This window comes from Pinus tabuliformis, chromosome 8 (assembly GCF_031772625.1).
Source record: "Pinus tabuliformis cultivar Carrire ecotype Pingquan chromosome 8, CPIR1, whole genome shotgun sequence".
Taxonomy (NCBI): domain Eukaryota; kingdom Viridiplantae; phylum Streptophyta; class Pinopsida; order Pinales; family Pinaceae; genus Pinus; species Pinus tabuliformis.
The window spans coordinates 1,644,352,065-1,644,369,225 of record NC_142294.1 but is presented as its reverse complement, the minus strand read 5'-3'; the positions used below and the strand labels follow the sequence as shown (position 1 = coordinate 1,644,369,225).

At 42.1% G+C, this 17,161-nt stretch overlaps 1 protein-coding gene across 1 annotated transcript; it reads right to left on the bottom strand.

Moving 5' to 3' along the window:
* Positions 1-13,651: 13,651 nt before the first annotated feature.
* LOC149242473 (uncharacterized) lies at positions 13,652-14,785 on the bottom strand. Its single transcript, XM_089370846.1, has one exon. It carries the CDS (start codon positions 14,783-14,785, stop codon positions 13,652-13,654), a length of 1,134 nt encoding a protein of 377 aa, XP_089226972.1.
* Between the last annotated feature and the right edge of the window lie 2,376 nt (positions 14,786-17,161).

The window sequence follows — 17,161 nt, the reverse complement described above, 5'->3', positions numbered from 1 at the left end:
TGGTTGGAGGAGGAGGATAAGGATGAAGTCTATTATGCACCGCTTTGTGCATTAGAAATTGTCACGGGGGAAAACCGCAAAATGAGGTTGATATCATTGAAAATTTAATTCAGAATCCACCCCCCAATACCTTGCCATTAGAAGGTATAGTGAAAGAAACCCAAAAAATACCTTAGCTAATCTATGCGACCTCTCTTTGTGTTAAGAATATAGAGTTCGGCCCAGAAAGAACCTTGAAAATCAATTCATCCCTATCCACTTCCCAGGAGAAGGAGTTGTGCAGCTTATTGAGAAAACATTTAGATGCATTCACCTGGAGTTATAAGGAGATGAAGGGAGTGCACCCTTCAGTATGTACTCATCATATATACATTAAGGAAGATTGCAAACCAATCAGGCAGCCTCAGAGGAGGATGAATCCTGCCTTCAAAGGCATTGTTAAGGAAAAATTGCAAAAATTATTAGATGCAGGATTCATCTACCCCATCTCTGACAATGAATGGGTCTCTCCTTTGGTGCCAGTGCCAAAGAAAAATGGTAAGTGGAGAATCTGTGTCGATTATCGGGAACTGAACAAGGCCACTAAAAAGGACCATTTTCCTTTGCCTTTCATAGATCAAGTGTTAGATGGCTTGGCGGGGAAAAAGTTTTTCTCCTTCCTAGATGGGTTTAGCGGGTACAATCAGATTCAAATCAGCCCAGAGGACCAAGATAAGACCACTTTCACTTGTCCTTGTGTTAACGGGAAAAGTGTCTACTCAGAACGCCCCTATCCCACTAAGGTGTGACAGTACCTTAGAAACAAACAGAGAAAACTACTTTCGTATTCTTCTTTATGAACTATAAACGAAGAGGAATAGGATGAACCAACCTGTGTCTTGCGCTAGTCCTTTGATCCAATCTCTCTCCTCTTTGACAGCTTCTAGCTACCTGTCCCTTACTTGCCCAGCTTCACCGAGTTCCTGCAAGATCACAGAAGAGGAAAACTACACAAAGACATGGATTTATATTCATAAATAGCTTAGGATCAGATTTAAGCTAAACATGCAAATATAACAAAACATCATTGATACACAAGCATGTAGGAGAAACTCAAATAGTTTTATTGATATAACAAGAAGATCCAGGAGGAGTTACAACCGATGATTCCTGATCCAGCATCAACCCCCAGCAAAGGAATCCCCTCTTCACCTCCAACAAAACATAAATCACCCAATACTCTGATCTCTATCTCAAAACCAACAGAAATTCTCTGCAATGTACAAAATTCCAGCCTCTGGATCTCTGGGATGAGGGATCCATATATAGATGTATGCAAAGAGGATGAGTCGGCTTATGATTTGACTGGTGGCTTCTCTTTGTCAGTTCTTGCTTCCACTTGGAGACTAAGAGCCTCTTACTCATCCTTGGTCGAACTCAGTGAGGCAAGTGTCATTGGGGAAGATTCTGGAAGCTTCCATTGTCTGTCCACGTCGTGGAATGACACTGCCATTTGTCATTTCCCGCTCAGCGCACCTTGGTAGTGCATTTAGGTGTGTTGCAACGCACCTAGCTAGTGTACTTGGGTGCTATGCAATGCAGCTAGCTAGTGGAGCAGCTGAAATGATCCTGATTTGACTGATTCTGAGCAGTTTCTGGTGGAGAACTTCTGGGAGAAGCTGTAATTTGTTGACCTTGTTCCTTTAGGGGGCGGAACAACACTTTTAGGGACTTAGGATCCCTTGGTTTATGGACATTTCATGCTTAGAGCTGTAAGGCACAAAAATGTCTATAACAGTTGCCCCCTAAAGTATGAGGCCGTTTATCGGGTGAAATGCTTTATTAGGAGGATCCAAAGTTCATTCAATGCTGGGAGGAGACCTGTAATAAGATACAATACAATACATTATCTTCATACTGTTTTCATGATCTAGCTGAGGCGAGCATTCCCATGCTCAGCTTTATAATTTCATTTTCATGTACATAGGATAGACAACCGTTTGATGGTAGACTGATGATTCTGATAGAGCCATCATCCTTTTGGTAGGATGATTATCTGTGTCGCAATGTTGTACATTTCAATGTCTTTATTTTCCTGAATATACATCGCAGCCCGGATGGATGAAAATAGATCCGGGGTCTTCAATCTCGTCCGATCTTCACTCGAAGTACAAGTCGATCCATGTGAGAAATGTTATGAAGTCGAACATGGAAAGACGTCGCTTGATTACCAATCAATGATGTAAATTGTTAACAAGCGCGAGAGGAATCACTGATAATGATGATGACCCTCAAGGTACTGCAGTACAATTCACGTGGTGTGAATAAAGGACTTGGCGTCGAACACCACGCAAAATCTTTCGGTCGAAGGTCATTGATGTATACCTGTCGCCGGAAGTGAGAAACTTGCCATTGAGGCATGCAAGCTTCAAAGTACTGAATGGGGTGTTCCTAGATCAACTTCTTGGATAATGAGCTCATGTCGACAAGAAGCGATCTGTCAAAGGAGGGCCTTGATGAATCCCACATCGATGACATGGAACGGAGCAAATGATTTTGATGGAGGTGAAAACGATCTGATGATATATGGTTCAGGATGGCGGTCATGAAAGAATGAAGTGTAATGTATGGTAGTGGATGGGACACGGATGACTTCTCTGGATGACTTCTCTTGAACATGTCGGCGACACTTATGTGATGGATTGGTAGCATTTACCCCAAATGTGGATGGTATGGTGTGACCATGGTGATGTGACCGGTGAATGAAACAACCCAACCCGACTCAGGCACGGAGTGGAAGTGTCATGATCAAGAGCGACTTGCTACCAATAAATATTCTTTGAGTTTCTTCCCAATTTTTCCCCAGTCATTGCTGACCAGTACCTCTTTATTTTTGTCAAGCTTGAGGAGGATAACACATGCTTGTTCTATAATTTGCCCTTCGGGCAAACCCATCGCTATGTTTTAACGAGTCTAGCGATAGTGAAACTCGTTCTCGTCTAAAGACAAGTTTGTCGTTATTAATCTTTTTAACGAGTTTAACGACAAAGATAACTCGGTCCTTTCATTTTTAGAGAGTCTGAAAAGGTACGTAAAGGTAACTCCAAAATTCCTTTTTCGTCATCTAATCCCTTAAGTCCGAAAAAGTATAAAACAATACAGAAGGGATGAATTTTCGATAGTTTTAACGAGCCGAACAAAACAAGCGCTCGATCTTTTTGTGCAATAATCCCTCAGGTCCAAAAAGATTAAAATCTAGAGGAGGGATAGCACTTCCGGTCGCTTTAACGAGCTGGAAGGCCAAAACTGGGCAATCTTTTCATTTTTTACGAGTCAGTTGAAAAGAGCTTAAAGAAGAGTCGTCTTTTGAGGAACGAGTGATAAAAAGGGTAGCAGTTGATTCCAGGTAAGGGTTGGAATTTTCCAATCATGACAGTGTCACAAGGATGGCTAGTGAAATCACTCTTCACAACTGTTCCTCAAAATGGATAAACAATCAAATGGAGGTGAATGATCGGCCAATGGAAAAGTGGAGGTGACGGTGCAAACACGACCAAGGCTTTAATGGCTGAAATGCTTCATTCACGGTGGTTATTTACCGGAGAATAGTTCATTTTTTAACGAGCTTAAACGCGGGCGGAAACATTTGCTCACGTCTTATGTTTATTTTTTACGAGCTTGAACTATGTGCTAAAACTGCTCGATTAATCCAGTCATATGATAAGAATGTCTCATATAAAACGGAAACTTTTAGATTTTTGCCCCACATCCTTTCTTTATGCAAGTTAGGTGACGACTAATCCTATGAGTTTAAAGGGTTAGAGGTCCTAAAAATTTAAAAAAAATAAATAGCCGCCCCTCGCTTGCACTCCAAAAAGTTTGCATGCCCCCAGGTATAAAGTATGGTTTCAATGTTACCCCTTCTTTAGTCCAATAAAACATTTGTTTTACCGGGAGAGGCCTACCTCTTACAGGTTACCCAAAGATTGCTCGATTCGCGGTGCAAACAAAACACTTCTTCGGCGGTGTCTACTGAGATAAACAAGGGTGAGTGACTCAGTTCTGCCAACTCACATAACTTTGACAAGAGAATATTATTCTAGAATAACCCCTCTTCCACCGACGGACGGGGTACAGACTAGTCATATTCTCCTGCGGAAACCTACCCTATACCCGAAGTTCTCCTGCTGAAGCAGACCAGGATGCATGCCCCCTGGGTTTCAGTCATATCCCTCCGAATTACTCGCGCTCATCGGGAGGACGGACTGGGGATTGAGACATTTCTTGCGTGAAGAGACCATTTAGGGATGGTATATGACTATTTGCTATGCGTGATCCGGGAAATGAAAGCTGGTCCACGAGCTTGACCACTCTTCCTTCGTGCGGAAAACACATTACTCTAAAGAGTGAGGAGACGATGGCTCCCATGCAATAAATATAGTCTCGTCCAAGGAGTAGGTTATAATCCAAGGGTCCTTGAACTACCATTACATTCATTTGAACTGTCTTCCCTCTCAATGTTATGGGCACATTGGGAAGGATCCCTAAAGGTCGACTGGTTCCTTTATCAAAACCTGTCAGATTTCTCATCTCAGGCAACAGCGATGGCGAACCAAGCGCTTTCCAAGCAATAGAGGAAAGGATACTCACAGAAGCCCCCTCATCTATGATGGTACCAGCCATGACCATTCTATATATTTGAACGATAATTCGGAATGGTATGCTTGCTGGTAAACGGGGTCTGCCTAGTTGATTCCAATTGAAGGAGACAACTAGGTTGCTTGGAGGTGGGACCGAGTAGACGGCCGGGTATGGCTCTGACGAACTTCCCTCCTGCGGTAAGGGAATGGGTAGATTGACCCCATGTTCATCAGAGTCTGTGTTGATGAAGAGAATTTGGACGGTGTCATCCTTGTTCTCTTCAGTGACTGTATCATCCGAAGATAAAACCTCTGAAGGCAAGACTGGGTCAACTGCCGCCTCGACCTTTTGACTTTCGTCTAGTATGGATTCAGATGGTTTATCTTCGATGATAGGCGCTTCAGCCGACCACTTGAGCGGGCCAGCTGGATTCTCAACTAGCGACGGACTCGGCAAGAGTTCTTTATATCCAGGAGGAAGTCGTAACGGTAAAACCGGACGATCATCCAAAACTCTTTTCGCTTCATCTAAGAAGGGACAATGGTGGACGGCATGATTGCCTTCGCACAGTTTACAGGGAAATCTAGCTTTCCCATTTTGTCCTGGGGCTTCACTTTCGCTAGTTGACGGTGTGCTTTCAACATGATCATCAGAGGTTGATGACACCGGATTGTGCAAATGAGGAGACCAGTCCCTTAGTATCCGAGGGATGCAAGGACAACCTCTGTGAAAGTGGTCTCCTTTGCAAATGACACATGGTGATTTAGGCCTGGTCGGTACAGTGTGTGGATTTTCGTTAGACGACACTCGTTTTCCCCCATTCGCCTTTGGCTCTTTCTTCTTCTTCTCTTTCTTCTTCTTCTCCTTCTTCTCCTTAGGAACCTGACTTTTGGCTTTGCCAGCCCCATCAAGCGAAGAGGAAGGAGGAGAGGAAGAATTAGAGGAAGTAGAAGGTTGGTGGGCAACTCTGGACTCGTCTAATTGCTGATTCGATTGTTCAGGAATAGTGGTGTTCTGAACGAAATTGGTTGAGGAGAGCCATACTGGCAAGCCAGTTGTCAGTCCTGGAAGTGACAATGTGGCCATATGGGATGCACCAACATCTCCCCAAGAGGAGAAGGGACTAGGATTTCCACCAAGGGGAATTCCTTGGTTGGTAGACTCCATTTTCTCAACCTAAGATCAACGTAGGAAAAGGGTATGAATATTCCGTTTAAAATAAATTTTAAGACGCTTTGACACAACTTGTTTTTTCAGTTTTTAAGAGTCGAGAAAAAACAAAAGATGACTCTAGTCTCCTTCGATTTTTAATGAGCCTGAAGTGACAAGTGCTCAGATGGACCTTTTCCGTTAAGGAGTCTGAAAAGGAACAAAAGGGACTGCTCTGGAGATCTAGGTAGAGGGAGTACCAAACCAATCGCAAAACTGCAGAATACTTTTTACGGTACGGTATTCAATCTTCCCGAATGCTGTGTTCGGTGCATTGCGATCAGTAGGGCGGCCGACACGGCTTCCTATGGATAAAAGGTTTTAAGCCTATAGGGGTCTCCCAATATATACTCGACGGTACGTGGGAGCACAAGTCCGTACTGGCACTTATCGTCTCAAAATGGAGGAATCACCCAACCATTAGTGAGGACAACAGTTACCAGGCTTTACAACGCCGGAATACGTCTCTAGCCTAGACCTCTAAATGTTGTGCGTTAAGTTCCAAAGCATTGTTAGATTCATTCAATTCATTTTAAGTTGATCTTTCTTAGAAGTTTGCCTTTTGGGATCATCACGAGATGTAGATGTAATTCCTAAAATTCAATCTAAAGATGATAAGCAAACTTTTATCTCTTTTCAGCAATGAAAATCCTAGCTACAAGGGGAAGAGAAAGACACAATCTTTTCTCAAAGAGCAAAGAGCACACTGTAGATGCACTTTTCCTAAATCAAGCTAAACAGACTATCAATATGCAAATGCACATATGCATGTATTTGTTTTCACTTTCTTAATATTGATGCCTAAAAAGAAAGTTGATGTACAAATCTGAATTTGCTTTCAAGTGACAAACACAAACAGGCTTTTTTTCGAAATCAAAAGGTAGAGAAGATTACGACACTTTATGATTTTGAAATAAACACTCGTTTCGACACTAGAAAGTGACAAATTCAAACCAAAGGCAAAAGTAAAAGCATAATTGACTGTCAACAGCAAATAAACTTTCTCCTAAGATCAAAATCGACACTTACGACAGATCTAAATCCAAGGACGACAGTATGACTATTCTATTCTTTCAATGGAAAACTGTAAATGATGTAACAAACACACAAAGAACATCTACAGTATTTTTGTACAAAGGAGGCAGAATTAAGGCAAAGAAAAGGGGTTTTTAAACAGACACACACTGATCACAGGCTGCAAAAATCAGAGACAAAACTGAAAAAATGAAGCAAAGAACCTCAGCTGCACAGGGCTAGGCTGATCAGCGCACCTGTTACACAGAGAAACTGGATTGCAGCGCAGGTAGCCCTCTCAGGAACTGCGTTGAAATGCAGAATCTCTTCACAGAGCCTGCGCTGGGGCAGAAACGAGAATTCCTTCCGGGTTCTGGGTCACAGTTTGCAGTTTAATCTATGGTTTTTGGCCGAGTAAAAGCAATCAGTAATGCACAATCAGAGGGTGGATTTAAAGGAGGTCTAAGAGCTATCACAAAGTGTAATCAGATCACTTGTGAATCAGCTGTTCAAATCATAAACAAATCCAGTGAATGGATTGAAGTAGCAGGTGTCTACTTTGCATTTGATAATGGCAAATGCAGTTCGATTGCTACTTCTGTGTTTATGAAACAAACAACAAGAGAAACACAAACTAACTAACTAGACACGATCCCCAGCGGAGTCGCCATTTTGTTAATGGGAAAAGTGTCTACTCAGAATGCCCCTATCCCACTAAGGTGTGACAGTACCTTAGAAACAAACAGAGAAAACTACTTTCGTATTCTTCTTTATGAACTATAAACGAAGAGGAATAGGATGAACCAACCTGTGTCTTGCGCTAGTCCTTTGATCCAATCTCTCTCCTCTTTGACAGCTTCCAGCTACCTGCTCCCTTACTTGCCCAGCTTCACCGAGTTCCTGCAAGATCACAGAAGAGGAAAACTACACAAAGACATGGATTTATATTCATAAATAGCTTAGGATCATATTTAAGCTAAACATGCAAATATAACAAAACATCATTGATACACAAGCATGTAGGAGAAACTCAAATAGTTTTATTGATATAACAAGAAGATCCAGGAGGAGTTACAACCGATGATTCCTGATCCAGCATCAACCCCCAGCAAAGGAATCCCCTCTTCACCTCCAACAAAACATAAATCACCCAATACTCTGATCTCTATCTCAAAACCAACAGCAATTCTCTGCAATGTACAAAATTCCAACCTCTGGATCTCTGGGATGAGGGATCCATATATAGATGTATGCAAAGAGGATGAGTCAGCTTATGATTTGACTGGTGGCTTCTCTCTGTCAGTTCTTGCTTCCACTTGGAGACTGAGAGCCTCTTACTCATCCTTGGTCGAACTCAGTGAGGCAAGTGTCATTGGGGAAGATTCTGGAAGCTTCCATTGTCTGTCCACCTCGCGGAATGACACTGCCATTTGTCATTTCCCACTCAGCGCACCCTGGTAGTGCATTTAGGTGCGTTGCAACGCACCTAGCTAGTGTACTTGGGCGCTATGCAACGCAGCTAGCTAGTGGAGCAGCTGAAATGATCCTGATTTGACTGATTCTGAGCAGTTTCTGGTGGAGAACTTCTGGGAGAAGCTGTAATTTGTTGACCTTGTTCCTTTAGGGGCCGGAACAACACTTTTAGGGACATAGGATCCCTTGGTTTATGGACATTTCATGCTTAGATCTGTAAGGCACAAAAATGTCTATAACACCTTGGGGTACCTTTGCGTATCGGGTCCTTCCTTTTGGTTTTTTTAACGCTCCAGCCACTTTCCAGAGAGCAGTATTGAGTATATTTTCTGACTTGGTTCATGATGCAATGGAAATATATATGGATGATTTTACTCCTTATGGTTCTAACTTTCAGGAAGCTTTATCTAACCTAGGAAAAGTCTTGGACAAGTGTATTGAAATGAACCTGTCCCCCAGTCTGGAAAAATGTGAATTTTTGATGACTGAAGGGACCGTGCTAGGTCATGCAATATCTCAACAAGGATTGCAGGTGGACCCCAACAAAATTGCCATCATCCAAAGGGTCCCACCTCCTCAAAAGGTGAGAGATGTCCAAAGTTTCCTAGGCTTAGCTGGGTATTACAGAAGATTCATTAAAGATTTCAGTAAGTTAGCCTCTCCATTGTTTGGTCTTTTAGGAAAATATGTCGAGTTCATATGGACTAAAAATTGTCAAGAAGCCCTAGATACCTTGAAAAGCAAACTTGTGACTACCCCAATTTTGAGAGGCCCAAACTGGGCCCTACCTTTCCACATTCACACAGATGCCTCGAACAAAGAAATAGGAGCAACCTTAGGAAAAATTGATGAAAAGTTACCTTATGCCATATACTTTATAAGTAAAAATTTGTCAAAGGCAGAGTTAAAATATACGGTAACCGAGAAGGAACTCCTAGCTGTAGTGCATTCCTTAAACAAATTCAGACATTACATCACAGGCTATCAAACCTTTGTACACATTGATCATGCTGCAATTAGATATTTAATGAACAAACTAGATGTAAATGCTCGCATTATTAGATGGTTGCTTTTACTGCAGCAGTTTGATTTTACCATTGTTGATAAGCCTGGTAAAGAAAATGTTGTTACTGATTTTTTGTCTAGAGTAAATTTGCCCGCAGGTGAAGAAGGAATAGTGGATGATCAAATGCCAGATGAACATCTGTTTTCTATCTCAGTACTCTCTCCATGGTTTTCTGATATAGCAAACTACTTGGTTTCAACACAGTTCCCACCACACCTGTCCTTAAAGGAGAAGAGCAAGATTGTGAGGAAAAGCACCCCTTTCACCTGGATTGGGGGAAATATCTTCAAACTTGGCCCAGATCAGATCTTGAGAAGATGTGTCAGGGAGGAGGAAGTTTTTGACATTCTCCTGACCTGTCATGACGGGCCTTGTGGAGGCCATTTTGCAGCAAAGAGGACTGCCTTCAAAATATTGCAAGCAGGCTACTATTGGCCCACTCTTCATCAAGATGTGAGGAGGTATACCAACCAATGTGATCAGTGTCAAAGGATGGGGAAACCTACTCCAAAGGATGAGATGCCCATGCAACCTCAAGTGACCTTTGAGCCATTTGAGAAGTGGGGCATGGACTTTGTGGGTCCTATCAACCCTCCTTCAAAACAAAAGCAATACATCATTGTGTGCACCAATTATCTGACAAAATGGGCAGAAACAAAAGAAATCAAAGCAGCAACAGAGGAAAAAGTAGTTGAGTTTTTGAGAGAAAACATATTCTATAAGTTCGGGTATCCAAGAGAAATGGTCACAGACCAAGGCAGTCAGTTCACTTCCAAGTTGATTGAAGACCTGCTCACACATCATAAAATCAAGCACAGGACTTCCACCCCTTACCATCCACAAGCCAATGGGCAGGTGGAAGTCACTAACAGAGCTTTGGAAGGAATTCTGACCAAGGTAGTGAGCAGCAGCAGAAAAGATTGGGTGGATAGACTAGTTGAGGCCACCTGGGCCTACAACACAACATGGAAGACCACCACAGGGTTCACACCCTATGAACTGGTCTATGGGAAGAAGGCTTTGCTGTCAATAGAATTTGAATACAATACACTAAGAATGGCAGCTCAGCTAGACCTAGACCTCAGCCATGCACAGAGGGAAAGACTACTCCAGCTCAATGGATTGGATGAACAAAGATTGCAAGTCCTTCTCCACAAAGAGGTAGTTCAACTTCAAAGGAAGATATGGCATGACAAAAATATCAAGGAGAAGCAATTCCAAGAGGGAGATTGGGCACTGCTCTATGAATCAAGGTTTAAAGACTTCAAAGGCAAGCTGAGGACAAGATGGTTGGGACCCTACACTGTGGAAAAATGCAATGACAATGGTTCAGTTCTAATCAGAACCATTGATGAGGAAGCCATCCCCATGCTTGTCAATGGACATAGGTTGAAGATTTACAAGAAGCCCCTCTCTAAGCAAGAGTTCATTGAAGATCTGAATAAGACAATGATGGTAGTGGAGCAGGCCTTAGCCTCCACTTCACCCACTCACTAAAGAAGAAAAAAAACAAAAAAAAAATATATATATATATATAAGGACTCAAGTGAAAACCTACATGAGGTGCTTGAGTCCCATCATTGGGTTGAAAACCTCTTTTGAGGCGGCCCAGTGATGACAAAAAAAAAAAAAAATAGAATAAGATCCCTGGGTGAAAACCTCCCTTAGAGGCGCCCAGGGCAGGAAAATAGAGTGAAAACCTCCTTGAGGCGCCCTAGTTGTCTTTCGAAAAGAAAAAAAGAGAGAGAAGAAAAAACAGAGAAAAGAAGGAAAAGAGAATTGACTTTTAATGTGATTTACAGGTTATGGGTGGACCACAGGGATCAAGAGAAGATGCCAGAGAGCCTATTTCATCTCCCCCACACTCTTCTCCATCATTTTTGACTTTTCTTCTGCCCCACTGTGTTTTTTTCTGGAAACTGTGCTCTACAGGAGGCCCTGTGTGTTCTACAGGAGGCTCCTGTAGAAATCACAGAGAGCCAGAAATTCCATGAAGAGCATGTAGACCCTCCTACAGCTATCCACCCTCCTTGCCATCCATCCCACACCTACACCACCTCATCATCATCATTTTTTTCCCTTCCTGTCGAAAAACATAGAAACCAATTTTTTAGAAAAAAAAAACAAAATAAAGGGAGCAACACCTCCAAATATCATCTGCAGCTTACCAAGTACCTCTCCATCTCCATCAGCATCTCTAGCATCCTCCTCACAGCTCCCATCACAAAAATCAACTAAAAATTTTAAAGGGAGAAGCAGCTACAGGAGCTCCTGTAGAAATTCCTGTAGCAGTTGATCCCATTAAAATCAAGCCACAACGACAAAAGAAGTGTGGCTATGGGATTGAAGGGAACATCTAAAGCTAGATCCAGCCAAAGGATACCTGCACAAAGAAAACAAGCCACACATCAAGAATTAGAAAGCATAACAGCAGAGGAGATACAAGCATGCAGCAACTGAAATACGAGCATGCAGCAGCAAAAGGAACCAAAATGCCTCACAGCACGTACATTCGACTCGCAGGTAAGTGACTAACCCTCTCCTCTATTACATCTTTGTAATTGGAAAATATGCATAAGCAAATGACATGGTTAGGGTTGAACGAGAAAAGGTGGTCAGTTCACTGGCCACCCTCATCTAGTTGACTGTGCTCATCCGGAGATGCCACCACACGTGTGCCTAGTCAACTCAGAGAAAAATCTAAAGGACAGGTAGTGGAGTGCCTACAAACTCTGATGTAATGATGGGAAGTGATTATGGGAAAGAGCCATGATGACAGGGCAGTGGGGACCTGTTAGCGCTTGAGATTTCACCCTAGGCTGAGGAAGGTAAACCTTCAAGGCTACATCAAACCATTTCACCTCGTAGCTAGCCCTACGAGGTATGAGAAGGCTCTCTCGGGTCAGATTTGATAGATCTTTCAATATGATTAGGCTGACCAATTAATAATAAAGATTTTAGGCTAGTAAATTGATAATGGGAGTTGATTTGAAGTTTTTTAATGGAATGACGGGGCTTTTCTGGGCTGCATGGGCAAAATCACAGCTTCAAACAGAGAAATATAATGACTACACAGGTTATCAACTGAGGCAAGGTAGGCATGCAATTTAACACCAAATCTGGTTTCAAATGGGATGGCAAGACTGGTGAGGAGCTAAGGAGGGCAAATAATACTTCGAATCCTCCTTAAACAGTAGAAAACATTGAATGCGAACAAACTTATAGGAGGAGCATATAATACTATGAATTCCTACCTAATCACTTCATTTGTTCAGCTTGAAATGGTCATGAAATGAAATAAAACATAACTGATTACATATGAAACAAGGGAAAACTTATGCTAAATCAACATACCACATGAATCTCAGCAAACAGAGCTGTGAAATTTCATTCAATTCTCTGTCATAAAACTGTAAAATAAAAAGCTCTCTGCTTCTCCAGCAGCTCCCAGCGCTCAGAAAAAAAAACTCCCTACTCTCACTCTCTCTCTATATTTCTAATGAATCTTTTAATACAATAAATACATATGCTGCCCAAAACAGGGGCGCTGTTTTAACTAACACTACAAAAATTAACCTAAAAGCGTTACATCCATTCCATAAATAGAATAACGTTCCTCTAAATTTGCTGATGATTTGGTTTATTAGGAGACAAAATCTGGAGCAAAGATCTCATAAGATCATTACTGAGGATCGAAATTGGCTAATTTGTTTCTCTTGAAATCCATCTGATGGCTAATTAAAGAATAACTGCTGGAGCGCAGATCTTTCTGAGGTCTTGAAATAGGCATCGAATCCTGTTTTGTTGTTCTGGCACCGTTTGAATAGCGGTGGCATTACACGTTTACCCTTGGCACTCTTCTGCTTCTCGTAAGAGTCTAGTAACTTTGGTGAGTAAACAGCATCAAAAACAAGATCGTATGCCACCTGGAGCTCCACATCAACATAGTCGGCATCCAATTCTATATCCAAACGAAGTACATCAAGGCGTGTTGCTTCATCAATACTCCAACGCTGCTGTTCTACCGAGATTACAGCAGGAGGAACAAATAATGCAGGCCTTCCATAAAACTTCATGCTCCCAATAGCAACAGTGCAGCAATAAAGTATAGTACCACCAGGCCCCGCCTCTTTTGATGTGTTGTAAATTGGAAGAGTAAGGTCTGCAATCTGCGTATAATGCTGTAGCTCACTCTTCAAAAGACCCGGTGTCGAGAGGCCCAATAACTCACAACTCGCATAGACTAGTTCCTCCTCCGATGCACATTTTCTATCTGGACTGCTGCATCTTCCATACAACATTTTCTTCTGGAACTATATCTTGTAATTGCAAATAATGCGTCTCAGTAGCACCCATTGCCTTGACTGAACCTGCATGATAATCTGCTATACAATAACGACGGCATAAATCAGCTGCTTTTTCCACATCACCCTTTTCATGTGCCACATTAACCAGGCATTCAACAAGCTGACGATCATTATTAGCCATTGACTCCGCAAGTTCCCAACATCCTTTCCCTGCAAGCTTCCTCAGTGAGCTTTTCTTATACTGATAATAAACACCTGGAAACTCTGGCTTCAATTTATACTTTTGTACCATCTTATATGCCTTCTTGAACATTTTCTTATTGATTAAATGTTGTACAAGGGAGCAAATCATGTCTTTCCCCATGTAAACAGCCCATTGTTCTGCTACTTCAACCTGTTTATCATGAGTCATAGTGACCAAAAATTCCTTGGGAGTAGTATGTTGAAGAGCAAATTGCTTTAACAGAGCCACAGCACTGGGGTAGAGCCGAGCTCTTATAAGCCTTAAAATGAAAGCCTCGAGACTTGCCTTTACCTTCTCAAACTTCTCCGAGTCCAATATCGAAGTATATGCTGCTTCTTTCAAGTCTTTCATCTCAATTTTAAAAACTGTGGCCAGTTTAACAAGGATGCGCTCATTGAGAACAACAGATCCAAGGATTACACTATTGAACAACTCAGCTGCTAATTTCCTTGCTTCAGAATCATCATTCAATGTCCTCTTTAACTTATCTAAACAACTTAGAGCTGACGTCAGTAAGTGGCTTAGGCCTTCATCATATGGTGCATCAACAAGACGCAATACATTGAGACAATGCATTATATAAGTAGCTGGTCCAGGTGGTGGACCGCCTGGCTCTGACCAAGTAATTATAGTACCCTCCTTCTTCCTGACAGCCTTTTGACCTGGTGGTGGTGCTGGGAGAGCTTGAGAAGGAAGTGTAACAAATTTACCCCAGCCAATCTTTAGTTCATACTCATAAACAATGACCCCTTGCATTTCATCTTTCGCTGTTTCACCATCTGCTCTATTCATAAAAGCAACAAAACCACAGTTCCGTTGCCTCCTTCGCTCTTCTTCTGTTCTTGGCCACATTAATTGGGTTTTTATCCCTCATTTCGTTGCCAGGCAATTTAATATCCTCTTTTGGAGATATTGGAGATATTGGCTCCATCAATGACCCCGCCTCTTCATGTTTTCTGGATTCAGCTTCGCCATCAATAAACACTTCCCTTTTGAACATACCATGACAGATCAATTACATAAATTTAAACAATACATTAATGATTTCTTCTTCAAAACAGGGTTTTGAAGAAGAATCTATCTCTGACATGAGACGGAGTCTAACAGGACCAACGGTCCAAATATGGCAACGTACATTTTTGCTAGCTCACCCCATCACTGGAAATACCTCAAAGACGAAATAAGTACTCCTCCTCGAAACTCCTTCACCGCCTTTTCTTCCATTTCATCCTCGTCCACGTAGCTGCAGCAAGCTCTTTGCCACCCCCATAGCCTCGAAACCATCGTTCTCCATCGTTTTCATCCATCCTCCTGCTATCGGCATTCTACAAGAGCACTTACAGGTTCTACAGGAGCACCTAGAGCTAGTTCTATAGGAGGGGAAATACGTTGTTTTTAAGGAGAAAACACGGGGTTTTTGCTTGATTTCTAGCTTGAGGAGGTAGGTTCTATGCACACCCACCTTTATTATCAATATGTGCAAGGAATGACAGAATTTTAAAGAGAAATTGAGTCCATAGAAGAAGAGGAATTGCATAAAACGTTCTACCTGTTTTCTTAAAAAAAACACAGTTTTTCCTCTGTTTTCTTGTTTCTTCAAAATTCTTGTCTCCATCTCTACCTTGGGTGTTCAAAAGGGGTATAAGCACAATGACAAGGGGATTCATGAGGAAGGAGCCCACAAATTTAGTCAGGATCCATGAACATCCCGAAGTAGTAGCCATTTTTACCAGAGCAAATTGGATGCCATTTTTTGAGAAATTCTGAGGGTTTGATGAAGAAGTGGCTCAGGAGTTTGCCCTTTCTTTAGTCCCTCACTCGAGGACCCATGCCACTATTACTTTGAGAGGTCTCTCCATGGAAATCACCCCAGAATTTATCAGTAGGGTTACCACCCTTCCTCTTGGATTACCTTGGAGCAAAGATGAAAAGCCAATTGGACAGTCTGCCAAGAAAAACTTCTTCCAAAACAATGAACATCATGTAGAAGACAAAAATGGCATTAGAAGGACAAGCATACCTTACCCTTGGGATGAGGTCAGTTACTAGATTATCAAATATATTTCCTGTGAAGGGAGGTATAGCATAGTTTATGGCTACCATTTCAAACTTCTCCATGAGCTGAGATATGGCATGGACACTCCAACACCCCAGAAACTCAACATCCCCTATTTTCTCCTGCAGTCCCTCATAGGCTCCAGCATTAAGTTGAAGGCAGGAGGTCTAGATCAGTTATCTCACCATGGATTAATTAAATTGCTAGTGGAAGAAGCCTTCCATACCTTCACAATCCCCATAGCATGGGAAATCTTCCGAAACATGACAACAGAAAATGATGTAAAGGCCCTCACATATGATCTCATTCCTTCTGATAGTGAGGGGGAAGAGCAGCAAGGGGGAGAAGGGGAGGAAACTGAGGAACAAATAAAGGAGGAAGACACAAAAACAGAGAAGGAGGAAACCAAGACAGAGGAGGAAGAAACCAAAATAGAACAAAAGGAAACAAAACCAGCAGAGGCAGAGAAAAAGACAGAAGGAGAGGAAAAAGGGGTAGAAAAGACAGAAGTGTCTCCTGAGACCCTAGAAAGGGAGGCAGCAGGTGTTCTCACTACCCTCAGCAACCCAATTAAACCCAAACAAAGGAGGAAGAGGCAGACCTCAATGTATTTCAGGGCTCGAAAGAGCACAAGGATCAAACAAGGGAAGCCCCAGCCTTCTTCTAAAGTTCCCATTGTAATTGAAGATTCACCCACTGTCAAAGTGGAAGAATCTCCCTCTAAAACCCCTATCACATATGAAATAGGGACTCCCAGATCTTCCACCTAGAAGGAAAGAGTGCAACTACAAGACTCAAAAATGGTTCTATAGGAGGCACAGACTGATCTACAGGAGACCCTATCAAGACTACAGGAGACCGAAAAACTTGAAGAAAGACTAGAAGGACAGTCACAGGGGAGGGAGGAAGCAATAGAGACTCAAGAACTTGATCCCCAACCTAGTTTGGGCTCTTACTACAATCTTCTTGAGGGGGGAAAAATCATTCCACAGAAATTTGAAATCCCTCTTTTCTTTGAGTTAGAGAAAGAGAGAATAAGGAGCCATAGGTGGATGCAAATCGCCAAATCCAAGGGAGTAGAGGATATTTGCCACATGGAGAACAAGCTTATAGAAATTGGTAGGGAGTTAAGTGTTGTAAGATATAGAGAGGCAATCACAAGAACACACTTG